Genomic DNA, 12,698 nt, shown 5'->3' with positions numbered 1-12,698 from the left:
TAGGCACATAATATCGTAATATCAATTGCAGACCCCTGAATCGAAATCGCATTGCGACAGACTTCGAGGTATCGACAAACAACAGATCGCTGGCTAAGAGAATCGATACAAGATCGTATCGTGAGTGAAACTTGCAATTTTGAGTGATGGTACAAATGAATCATTAAATCATTGAGCTTTAAAATCTAAACTAACTAGTGGTGCACCGTTCAGGAAATTTGAGGCCGATCCCAATCACAGATTTTTTTTAACACTGAGACCGGCCAATACTGATTAGATCACAGATTTTTCATTTTAAAGTGCCCTTTGCTACACTTTTACAAGTTATATGCTGCAGTTATATGTTTTGTCCCCACAATTTCCTTTCAGTTTACTTAAATTGTGAAATTCTAACATTCATTTGAATTGAAAACCGTAATGAATAGTTCTGTTGTCACCATCAAATATCATTCTGACATACTGGCAACCAGTAAACACCATAAGAGCATCACACACAACAGAGATACATTAAAAATATTAGAGTGATGTATCCATTACATGCTCCAAAACTGCTCTAGTGAGATCCATGATTTGTTTACAGTCTTTGGCATTTTGTTGTAACACAAATCACTAATTATTAAGCAACTGCATGAAAACGGCGTGCCATTATTGAGGGTTAAACTGTCATTAGTGGTATTGTGACATACATATATCTCTGATTGAAATCAGCATTCTCACAAAATAGCACTTGGATGAGTGACTGATGAGAGATTGAGAGCACCTGGAGAGGAGAGCATGTGCATGTTGGAAAGTGATACTGAAAGCATACATAATCGCTAACTCTCTCTATTGCTCCACACACCGTCTGATTGTCACGACTCATGTAACATCACATACTCATATTTGTATTCACATCTTTATTTTTTTGTTTTTGCATCTGTTTAAAGTATCTTTGTCCTCGAGTCGCGTGTTGCCATGCAAGGGTCGGACGTGTGAATGGCGAGCTCTACGCACTTTGCTAGTTTAATACTTTTTGTGTCATAAACTGGTGAGATTCGATACACTCTGTTTCATAACTGTTCTATGAAGACAATATGTCAAAGAATTCAAAATCCTCTGGAGACATTAAAAGACACTTATGTGCTTAAGCTGATACCCCTGACAGGGCCGCAGACCGGGGACTTAGTTTGGACGGTGCGGTGGGATAGATTCAGAGTTAACTGTCGAGCATGTTGGCAGTGCTGGTGAAGATCGTTGCTGACTTGGAGGATCTTGCTGTAATATATCAATCGATCACTGCCATGGAGACAAAATTCTCTGGGTTGGTTACAAGAGTGGGGAACGTCAAGAAACGGATCGATTATCTGGAGTCATCGGAGAGGGAATTAGCTGCTAATCCACTAGCGACCAAGGTGGACTTAGAACGCGTTTGGGAAAAGTTGGAAGACCTTGAGAATCGTAACCGGCGAAACAACGTCCGAATTGTTGGAGTTCCTGAGATCGAAGAAGGCAGAGATATGGTGAAATTCCTAGACAAGCTCTTCCAGAATCTGCTCGACATAACAGGCCATAAGATGGAAATCGAGCAAGCTCGCAGAGTTCCGGCTCGGAGATCCACTGAGGGAGACAGGCCCCGATCAATTCTGGCCAAATTTCTGAGATCATCCAATAAAGATCTCGTGTTACGCAAAGCGAGGAGTAAAGGAAGGCTTTCTTGGAAGAACCACAGCATTTTCTTGTTCCCAGACTTTGCGAATTCGACGAGAGAAACGTGGTTGATTCAAGGAATGCAAGAAACTCTTACATCAATGGAAGGTCGCTTTTGCACTGATGTTCCTGGCCAAATTGAGAATAGATACTATGGATGGCCGCAAAATATTTACATGCCTACAGCAAGCGATATCCTCATAAAGTCAGTGGAATGAGTAAGTCATTGTGTGATGCTCTTGATGCAGCCGAGTGGACCTGACTCATTGAACATTCACTTGATCGTCCGAGGAAACTGGGCACCTTCTTTGTTTCTTTTTGTGTTGGTTCCGCCTAGCGGCTGGAGTTGTTTTGTGGAATAACACTCCTTCGGGACACTTTGTGGATGAATCTGCATGTTCTTTGTGTTTATGCCGCCTCTTGGATGGAGTTTGTTTTGTGGAATATTTCATTGCAAATCATTAGGGTGATTAGGGCATCTGTTCACTCAGGTAACGGCCAAATGGGCTGGCTCACTGAACATTTGTTTGACTGCCCGACGAAACTTAACTGCCTTTATTTTTTTATTTTTAATGTTTGTGCTGGTTCTGCTAGCGGCTGGAGCTTGTTCAAACAAAAAAAACAGCAGAGGGAAAAGCCAACACGGAGCGAGAGAGAGAGAGGAGAGACAGAAAAAAGAAACTCACTCATCGGTTCTCTGATGCACCGTCACATGGTCCTCGATCACACCTCCACCCTCTCAGGCGGATGACAGCCACTCCTCCCTGGGCGGACCGGAGTCAAACCTCCACCCCCAGCGGACAGAATGCCCCTCCACGTTTCTGGTGGCACGTGGGGACACTCCTCCACCCCTGGCAGCGGCCCTACTGCTCCAGGCGGTCAGGGAGTCCACTCCCTCCTCACCTTGCGGACGGCGGCCGTTCCCCACGGAAGGGGTACTCCGTCCCCCGGCAGATGGCAGCAGCGCTCCACTGGGTTGACGGCAGTGTCGAGGACTCTACGACAGGCATCCCTCCTTCCTCCCGGTTTTGGCACCAATGTAAAGGGGTTCAAAGAGAAAGGAGGCAGCGAGAACAGGCTTGAAGGTGCAACTCATAATTAAATAGTGAATTAAAGCAAAAGCCAAATAAAAACCAAACATTCAGGACAGCTGCCTGAAGCTCTCTCTCTCCCGAACTGTCGTCTCCGGTCACCTTTATCCCTTGCTCGTCTCATCAGGGTGATTGGGGTCCGGGCGTGCGTCATTCCGGCCCTGCCCCGCCCTCCTCCGCGCTGCAATGTCAAAATGTAAAATGTTAATGTGAGTGGATTGTCTCTCTCCACATGGAATGTGAATGGGTTGGGGCACACCATAAAAGGTTATTTCTTTTCTTAAATGTATATGATATAGTGTTTCTTCAAGAAATGCATCTTTCCCCGCAGGAAGCTGAAAATTTTGGGAAGATATGGGGGACATGTTTTCTTTAGTGCTGGCTCAAGTAAGAGCAGGAGAGTCATTACATTGATAAGTAAACATCTACAATTCAAATGTCTCAAACAGATTAAAGATAAATTAGGAAGAGTCATAATTGTTTTAGCTGAAATTCAGCACCCCTAAACCTAACAGTTGAATCAAACTTGACAACTAAAGGTGGGCAGTATAGCCAAAATTTTATATTACAGTGTGAGTAATTTTATATCACAGCAATAGTATACATCACAATGTAGTTATTTTTGCTGGAAATTCAGCAAAAATGGTTTATGGATTAAATAGCAATGCAATATTGACTATTTTGGTATAATCCATTAAGTTTAAATACTTAACTACCTAAAGGCACTTAATTACATTCAGTATATTAATGAGGACTGTTCACATGCTGATCTTTTAATGTAGCATTTGGTGTGTTCTCTGTCTTGGCATGCAGAAATGGCAGGACATCATTAAGGAGGTGAAGTTCTTACAGAAGCTCAGGCACCCCAATACCATTGAATACAAAGGGTGCTACCTCAGAGAGCACACAGCATGGGTAAGTGTGTCTGCATATATGTGTGTGTGAGTAATGTGTTTGTCTGATGTGTGCTAATATGTCTCTATCTCTCCTATTAGCTGGTGATGGAATACTGTCTAGGATCAGCCTCTGATCTTTTAGAGGGTGAGTAGTCTACCCCTTTTCACGTCTTCCCTTATTTCCAGATCTTTCCCTCAGCTGCCATGTCTGACTTTAGAGGTTTCCATTCGTATTTGTTGTGCATGCTTTTTTTGTGTAAGCACTGTCATCAATTGATCAAGAAACATGCAGGTTATGTGTAAATATTGTCCTGATCTGATTTCAGTATCATGTTATTTTCCCATAGTGAAAATTGTATTTATTTATTTATCCCACAGTGCATAAGAAGCCTCTACAGGAGGTGGAAATAGCTGCTATTACCCATGGTGCACTTCAGGGCCTCGCCTACCTTCACTCTCATAATATGATACACAGGTGAGACCACTGCCATGGCCTCTTTCTTTTTATACCCGTTCTTACCTACACGTCTGCTTGACTTTAGAAAGTTCTCTGGCTTTTCTTCTGTCGTTTCATATCAGTTCAAAGATCTCAATTGATTTCACTGTTTATTCAGTGCTGAAAGATTCACATTCTTTTTCTTTTTCCAGAGATGTGAAGGCAGGCAATATTCTGCTAACTGAGCCTGGTCAGGTAAAGCTTGGAGATTTCGGCTCCGCCTCAATTGTTTCTCCTGCCAACTCTTTTGTGGGCACACCATACTGGTAAGACACAACTAATAATTGGGCATATCTAGACTTGTGTAACATTTGTTTTAGTTTTTTTTTTTACCTGCAGTCTACTTATAATGCTTGTCAAGGCACCAAAAATATACAGGTATAGTCATACAGTTCTACCCATTTTCTGTCCTCTCTCTGATGATTAAAATTAAGCAGGTTGTTTTTACTACTGTACATTTAAGGCTTCTATATGTAAGTGATTAACTCTTCACATGTGAACTGCCTTACCGAACATATTGTATTCTGAATAGGGATTCATATGTGTAAAAAGTGCGCAGAAATATGTTAATGTGCTCATGGTTGTGACGTTAAAACCATGGGTGGGTGGTATGAACAAAATCTTACATCATGATACGAGTAGTTGTATATCACTCTAATTGTTCATATCAAAAGAGTTTTTTTTTTTATTGTTGTTGGAAATTCAATAAAAAAAAAAAATGTAGATAACTATGTGTCTATTTTAATAATTCAGAGAATTAAATATTTTGCATGTTAAAGGTGGTAATTCTAATTTGATTAATGTTTCCTTTTATTTGGAACTTGTTGGACGCAATACAGAAGGCAATATTATTCATAGCAAATTAATAAGTCTTGGTATTAGTGTTAATGCCGTTTCACATTACTGTATGTAACACCCAAGTTGAAAGGAAAAGACTGAAAAATACTATTATAAAACTAGATAGGTGCAGTGGCATAGCCAAGGGAGGGCTGACCCAATTAGACCCAGGGCCACCCAGAATAATAGAGATTATTATTTTACTTATATACAGGGTTCATACAAGGTGCTTGAAATACTTGAAACTGACTTTTTTTAATTTAATTTAAAAATAGCAATTTTGTTTTACCAAGAGGTGCTTAAAAAGTGCTTGAATTTTAAAAAAAATAAATCATTAAATAATTTAAATGTATTTATTTATTTTCGGAAAACCACAAATACAATCCTGTTACAGAAAGACGTACCCCCAATGCTACAGCCAAACACCACATTCCACTTCTCGCTCTCACAGACACTTTGTCATGAATCATAGAGAATAAAGAATTTATTTCATGAATATGTTATTGCATACCTTTTTGTGTGTGTTGTATGCTTCTTATTCAGAACAGATTCAAATAAAAAAAAAAATGCCAGAGGAATTTCATAACTTTCGGTTCCGTTAACTGTTCTCTAACGGCATTCTTCCGCTGGTGCGTATGGAACACACATGGGGGAATTCACTAAGGATGAATTGTGGCCGGTAAATGTGCTATTTATTAGCATGTGCTCTCTGTGCTGGTTAAGCGCCCCATTCATTAAAGGAATTATGCAGATCAGGCAACGGCGCAAACGCACCCACAAAATTTATGCTGAACGCAAATTGCACACGCAATTCTGATCTTGAAGGCCGATGTAAATTGCGCTGGGCAATTTTTGTGAATGAAGCGCAACTTAGAATGAGCCTAATTTATACGGAAAGGTGGTGTGTTTGCGCGGAAAGAAATGTCTGTGGCTTAATTTAAATACTGAAGATGCAGCGCAATTTCAGCACTGACTGCGCCTGCTAAAATAGATTGCGGGTGGTTAGTGAATAAAGACACAGGTATTTGCGCAGAAATACCATGTGCAAAAGTGCCACAACGGTTAAGTGAATTCCCCCCACAGTGTTTCTGGCAGTGCTATTCAGCTTTGTGTGGCATTGCTGAATTTACATCAAGAAATGTATTACTCCAGAGTAAAAATATCTCAAATGAGATATACAAAACGTCCTTTGAATGCAGATCATTGGAGGATTCGGTTTTCTCCGTTAAGCATCCCCGTGTGGAAAGAAAGCTTTGTGTCTCGCAGAAAACAGTGTGAAAACCAGTGGCTGACAACATTTGCATTTTGGTCAGTTCCTCACATAAAGCTGTTTTATGACTTTAGAAAACATGGAACATAGCTCATGAGTCATATGAACTACTTTTAAAGGTTCCAATTATTCACCTTTGTTGGAAAGCAAAGTCCACTTTAAAGCTGCACACTTATAAGTTGTCTTGTAAAAGTGGTATTTTATAAAAATAGATTAAATCAATAAATATTATATGTGAAATTTGTTTGATGAATGACTACTCTTGCATAGTCCTTGAAAACAAATAAAAATGTGCTTCAAAAGAATTTCACTTTGAGGCATCTGTATACAGTGTATATAATATATTTATAAAATAGTTTAAAAAAAATGCATACAGCAAATCCCTTTGTCACTCAACCATATACACAAGTGCAACAGTGGGTGAAAGTCTTGGGTGCAGTTCCAAGCAACTTAGCAGTATGACAATTACAATAAACATCTGATTTACACATAACACAGTTTACACATCTTGTTACACAACACAATATACACCTAATAATTTATAATATACAGTATACACAAAATAAGAAGACTTTATACAGTAAAAATACACTGTACCCCTCCCCATGTAATCAGTGGAAATAAATATGTATTGTTGTGTTGACATTCAGCTGTCGGTTGATAGTCAGTTGCCAGTGTGTTATTAAGAGAAGTATAAAATGTCCAGTCTGAGGCTAATAATATGCAGTGTTTATATATGTATCGTGAGCAATCAAGAGTTCAAATATTCTGATTGCTTGGGGGAAGTAGCTGTCATGAAGTCGGCTGGTGCGGGTCCTGATGCTGCGATACCGCCTGCCTGATGGTAGCAGTGAGAGCAGCCCATGGCTCGGGTGGCTGGAGTCTCTGATGATCCTCTGAGCTTTTTTCACACACCGCCTGGTATATATGTCCTGGAGGGAGGGAAGCTCACCTCCGATGATGTGTCTGGCAGTTCGCACCACACTTTGCAGGGCTTTGCGGTTGAGGGTGGTGCTGTTGCCGTACCAGGCAGTGATGTAGCCAGTATGCTCTCTACAGTGCTGGTGCAGAACCGTGTGAGGATATGGTGGTTCATTCCAAATGTCCTCAGCCGTCCCAGGAGGAAGAGGCGCTGGTGAGCCTTCTTCAGAATGGCCTCAGTGTGGACGGACCATGTGAGTTCCTCAGTGATATGGACACCGAGTAACTTTAAGCTGCTGACCCTCTCCACCGGTGCTCCATTGATGGTGATTGGGCTGTGTTCTTGGTCTTTTCTCCTGAAGTCCACCACAAGCTCCTTGGTCTTACTGACGTTGAAGTACATTCTGGTTTCTGAAAGTGTGAAAGAACTGTTTGAATGCTGCAATTCTCTGTTAAGGAAAATTTGGTTAAAAAAATAAATATTTGGATGAAAACTTGGCCCATCCATTTTTATTGAGGCCCACCCAAAAGTTATTTCCTGGCTACGCCCTTGGATAGGTGTCAGGACAAACTTTGATGTTGGCTTAAAAAAGCCTTGTCTGAAAGTTTAAACTAGGTTTATAATTAAGAATTTTAATGGATATACAGCCATAACTGTAAGACAAACAACTAGCTAGATAGATGTCAGACAGACTATCACACAGAAAAAAAGAGAGAGAGCGATACAGAGAGCAACTTAAAGCAGATTAAAGACCTTTTGTGGGTTTGTTTACATTTGAATTTTTGACAGTTAGAGTTTGAATTAATGAGCATTCCAGTGGCCCATTTGAACATTCCATCTGATTTTTGATCGTCCCCTGTGCGAAAACCACAAGTCAGATCAATTAGAAAAGACATGGGACACTATTCCAGAACAGTCTGTAGGTCTTTGCAGAGTTTGGTAGGTGTAGCTTGAAAGCCTTAGTAGGTGATAGTGTTAGAACTTTTGGTCTCCGTTTAGAGATTTTGATAAATCCCTAAACACAGTTTGTAGAATAACAGTATGTTGGCTTCCTCAAGCCAACTTAAAGATAGTTCCGACTATAAATTCTGACTGGACGATGATTTGAAACCGTTTGGAAGTAGCTGAGAATTGCAAACCTGTGAATGCATATTAATTGACTTCTATATTATTGTGACAGGTTGCGGTTAACACTGTATATACTGTACCATCTTACTGCCCAGCCTTACCATGATCTGATTTTGCAGCTTAGTTTCTAGAAATGAGGTAGGATGGGTAAGAAGCTTTGCATTGTGTACATTAGAAAATGTGTACTTTATTTCAAGTAAGAACTAAATTATATGCGTATCACTGATACTTTCATACCTTGTGTACAGGATGGCCCCAGAAGTGATCCTAGCCATGGACGAGGGGCAATACGAGGGAAAGGTGGACGTCTGGTCTCTGGGCATCACTTGCATAGAACTAGGTTTGTGATGCATTAAAATTGACCCATGACTTTCCACCTCTTACTGACCCATGAAAATTTTGGTTATCTCTGGTATTAAAGGGGTTTATTTAGGCCATCAGGTTTCAGTGCTTGCGAGTCTGTGTTGTGTCTATGTCTCTTGCTAGGGAAAGGGATTTGGGTTTTAGTGTCTAAGCTGCTTTTGGTTGTAACTTCACTCCATCTCACCATCTCTTACTGATGTTCTCACCCGCCCGGCTTTTTCATCTATTCACTCATTTCATCTATGCCTGTATTTTTTTTTAAATTTTTTTATTTATTTATTTTTTTTAATTAAATTTTAGCCCTTGTTGTTGTCACTCAGCCTTTCTGATTGAATTATTTTCTGTCTGTGTGCTCTGGTTTTATAGTTCTCTTTCTTTGTCTATCTCTCTAGCTGAAAGGAAGCCTCCCTTGTTCAATATGAATGCTATGAGTGCCTTATATCACATTGCGCAAAATGAAAGCCCTGTCCTGGCATCAAACCACTGGTGAGAAGTTTGGTCTAGATTTTTTTTTTAATTATTATTCTTTTCTTTTGTCTTAACCATTTTTGGTCTTCTTTCAGCTATTTAAGTTTTGTCCAAATATCTTGTCTTTCTTGCTCTCCTGTTTTTTTTCTATCAATTTAATAGTTTTCTTAGTTTTATGTTTAATTTGAAATACTTGCTTTTACTTTGTTTTTCTTGAAGTGACATTTTCTGTACGTCTATCCTTTGTGTATATCTAACATCCTCATCCTCTCTTTTAAATGCAGGTCGGACTACTTCCGTAACTTTGTGGACTCTTGTCTTCAAAAGATCCCTCAGGACAGGCCTACCTCAGATGTGCTGCTCAATGTAAGACATAAACACAAACGCACACAAAAGCACCAGCTCCTTATTCACACATTCTCTCCCTCACATTTGTGACAGTCCTAATTCTAGCTGATTCATCTTGGCACACACTTGATATTCTGTCCACCAAGCTCTCTGGTTCATACATGATATTTACCCTTTCTTCCCTTGCAGCACCATTTCCTGTGCCGAGAGCGCCCCCATTCTGTAGTGATGGATCTGATAACGCGCACCAAAGATGCTGTGCGAGAGCTGGACAACTTGCAGTACAGGAAGATGAAGAAGATCCTCTTTCAGGAAACACACAATGGCCCCACACAAGAGGGAGGAGAGGAGGAAGAGGTACCCCCCCACTCTCTCTCTCTCTCTCTCTCTCTCTCTCTCTCTCTCTCTCTGTCCTTATGGCTCACTTCATATCTCCTTTTCCTCTAGTTTAGTACCTTCTATTAGTATTCTTGGTCTTATGCTAGTATTCTTTGTGTTCTTGTGCTCCTTTTGTGTTATGTTCCTTTAATCTATTAAATTATTCTAATAACTTAGGAAAAGTAAAGATGTCTTTTCACTTCTTTGTGTAGGAGGCAGAGCAGTACCTCTTGCAGACGGGCACAGTGAACAGTATGGAAAGCTCTCACTCTGTGCCATCCATGTCTATCAGCGCCAGCTCCCAGAGTTCCTCAGTCAACAGCCTGGCCGACGGGTCAGACGACAGTGCTGAGATGGCCATGATGCAGGAGGGAGAACAGACAGTCACCTCCAACAGCTCCATCATACACCGCCCCACTGTACGTAGTCCTCAGGCCAACTATTGCCATCTATTTATTCCTTCACTTTATTTTGTTTGTGTATTTCTTAAATTTGTGCAACTCTCTGCCAGGCTCGTGATAACATCTACGATGACCCATATCAGCCAGAGATGGAGTCGCCACAGCAGCTGTCATCTGCAGCTCGGAGGAGGGTGCATCGGAACCGAGACCATTTTGCCACCATTCGCACAGCTTCTGTGGTAAGTACCTGTCTAACATACAGCTCAGAGTCCATATTTGCAGCCACATTATTGCACAACACCTACTGTTGACTGGTGTTGACTATAACCAGACCCAGGTAGAATCTGCAGACTTTTTTCCGTTCTCCAGGAGATGTAGCATTCTTGTATTTCAGAGCTCCATTCCTGTGTGAAAGTTTTCGTCAGATTTGAAAAGATATGAAAATTCTCTCATCATTTACTCACATTTATGCCATCCCAGATGTGTATGACTTTCTTTCTTCTGCAGAACGCAAGCGAAGATTTTTAGAAAAATTTTACAATGCAAGTGAATGGGTGCCAAAATTGTGATGCACATAAAGGCATCATAAAAGTAATCCATAAGACTCCAGTGGTTAAATCAATGTCTTCAGAAGTGATATGATAGGTGTGGGTGAGAAACCGATCACTTTCACCTTGTGTTTTTGGTGACTCACATTCTTCGTGCATACCGCCCCCTACTGGGGAGGGAGAAGAATTTAGAGCAAAAAAAGACTTAAATGTTGATCTGTTTCTTACCTACACCTATCATAACACATCTGAAAATCTGGATTAAAACACTGGAGTCTTATGGATTACCCATTTAACTTGCATTGGATGGACCTACAGAGCTGAGATATTCTTCTAAAAATCTTAATTTGTGTTCTGCAGAAGAAAGGAAATCATACACATCTGGGATGGTATGAGGGTGAGTAAATGAACAGAGAATTTTCATTTTTGGGTGAACTATCCCTTTAAGTGAAGATAAACAAAACTCTCTTCTCTGTGCAGGTGACCCGTCAGATTCAGGAGCATGAACAGGGCTCAGCTCTGAGGGAGCAGATGTCCGGGTACAAGCGCATGAGGAGGCAGCACCAGAAACAGCTGCTGGCTTTAGAGAACAAACTCAAGACAGAGATGGATGAACACCAGCTCAGACTAGACAAAGAGCTGGAGAGCCATAGAAACAACTTCGGCGGTGAAGCCGACAAGCTGAGTAAGAAACACCAGGCCATTCTGGAAAAAGAGGTGAGAGAGATTTTTATTTATTTTATTTTTTTTGTAAATGAGCATAAAAAAACTAGTCAACATGAAATGCTGTTCGCAACCCTTTTTACTTCTGTAATCTGGTTTATTTCTGAGTGAAACTGGATATTCAACCAGAAAAAATTGTATGGTGGGACACCAGAGTGGGATCTGGGGAGAGGGATTGAAAAAAGAGGTCTTGGTTACCAAAAAGTCATTTCAGACGTGGAGGAAGCTAACGTTTCGATAATAATGAAAAAGACACACAGTTTTTTGTTTGAAATGGCATGCACTAATGAATCATGCACAATAAGACCTTGAATGTGCATTAAGAAAGTACATAGGGTAAATTTTAGTGGTGTGAATCTTTGGGTTGAAAGCAAATCTATTCGATTCACAATTCACAGGTTTTCGATTCAAAAATGATTTTTGCAAATTTAAAAAGATGAGATTCACAGTGAAATTCGATTAACGATTCAATTCAGCATTTTTTTTTAAATGCATTTATAGTATTTTTTAAATACTTCCCCTAATGTCTTAAGAAAAAGAAAGGCAAACTACTTAAGATTGTTTATTGCACCAAATTAATTTGAAAGAAAACACATTAAATACATGTAGATTAGGCATGTCATGATACACACATTTTACAGTACGATGCATAGCCTCGCAATACGATGATATGAGCACCCACAAATGTTTCGCTCAAACTTATTCAAGGATTTGACATAAATGTCTTTTAAATCATAAATGCCACAAAAGTGTCTGACATTGGAAAATAAAAAGCAGAGCTCTAAGTAACTTAAACAACAGCACTGCATTTATGTTGTTTGATTGTTTAGAAAAACTAATATGAACTCAAATTTTCATGTTTTTCTTGAGAAAATAATTTTGTCTACACTCTAGTCATTTATATTTGAATAGTGCTTCTCACAATGCACATAATTTCAAAGCAGCTTTATAGAAAATCATGCCTTGTTGTCTGAAAGCCCCCAGAGAGCAAGCTGAAGTGACTGTAGCAAGGTAAAAACTCCTTTCAATATTGTTTAGTGGTGAAAAAAAAAAAAACACTTGAGAGGAACCTGACCTCTGGTTTTACGATATATGTACATAATCCAATATTATTTAGCGGCTTAAGCAAAAACCGGTCGGCAC

General features: G+C 40.0%; 1 protein-coding gene across 5 annotated transcripts in view; it reads left to right on the top strand.

Moving 5' to 3' along the window:
• LOC127450512 (serine/threonine-protein kinase TAO2-like) overlaps positions 1-12,698 on the top strand; it is a 42,315-nt gene that overhangs the window by 16,983 nt on the left and 12,634 nt on the right. For 2 of the 5 annotated variants that reach the window (XM_051714700.1, XM_051714698.1), the window contains exons 4-14: positions 3,591-3,692; positions 3,773-3,818; positions 4,052-4,148; positions 4,322-4,435; positions 8,575-8,666; positions 9,082-9,175; positions 9,442-9,523; positions 9,695-9,862; positions 10,096-10,302; positions 10,395-10,523; positions 11,313-11,549. In XM_051714700.1, the coding sequence (XP_051570660.1) occupies positions 3,591-3,692; positions 3,773-3,818; positions 4,052-4,148; positions 4,322-4,435; positions 8,575-8,666; positions 9,082-9,175; positions 9,442-9,523; positions 9,695-9,862; positions 10,096-10,302; positions 10,395-10,523; positions 11,313-11,549 (1,368 nt within the window). The other 3 variants (XM_051714702.1, XM_051714701.1, XM_051714703.1) reach the window with 3 other exon arrangements.

The sequence above is a fragment of the Myxocyprinus asiaticus genome, chromosome 13 (assembly GCF_019703515.2).
Source record: "Myxocyprinus asiaticus isolate MX2 ecotype Aquarium Trade chromosome 13, UBuf_Myxa_2, whole genome shotgun sequence".
NCBI classification, from domain to species: domain Eukaryota; kingdom Metazoa; phylum Chordata; class Actinopteri; order Cypriniformes; family Catostomidae; genus Myxocyprinus; species Myxocyprinus asiaticus.
Note: the sequence above shows the minus strand (reverse complement) of the source record. Positions and strands in the feature narration are given on the sequence as shown.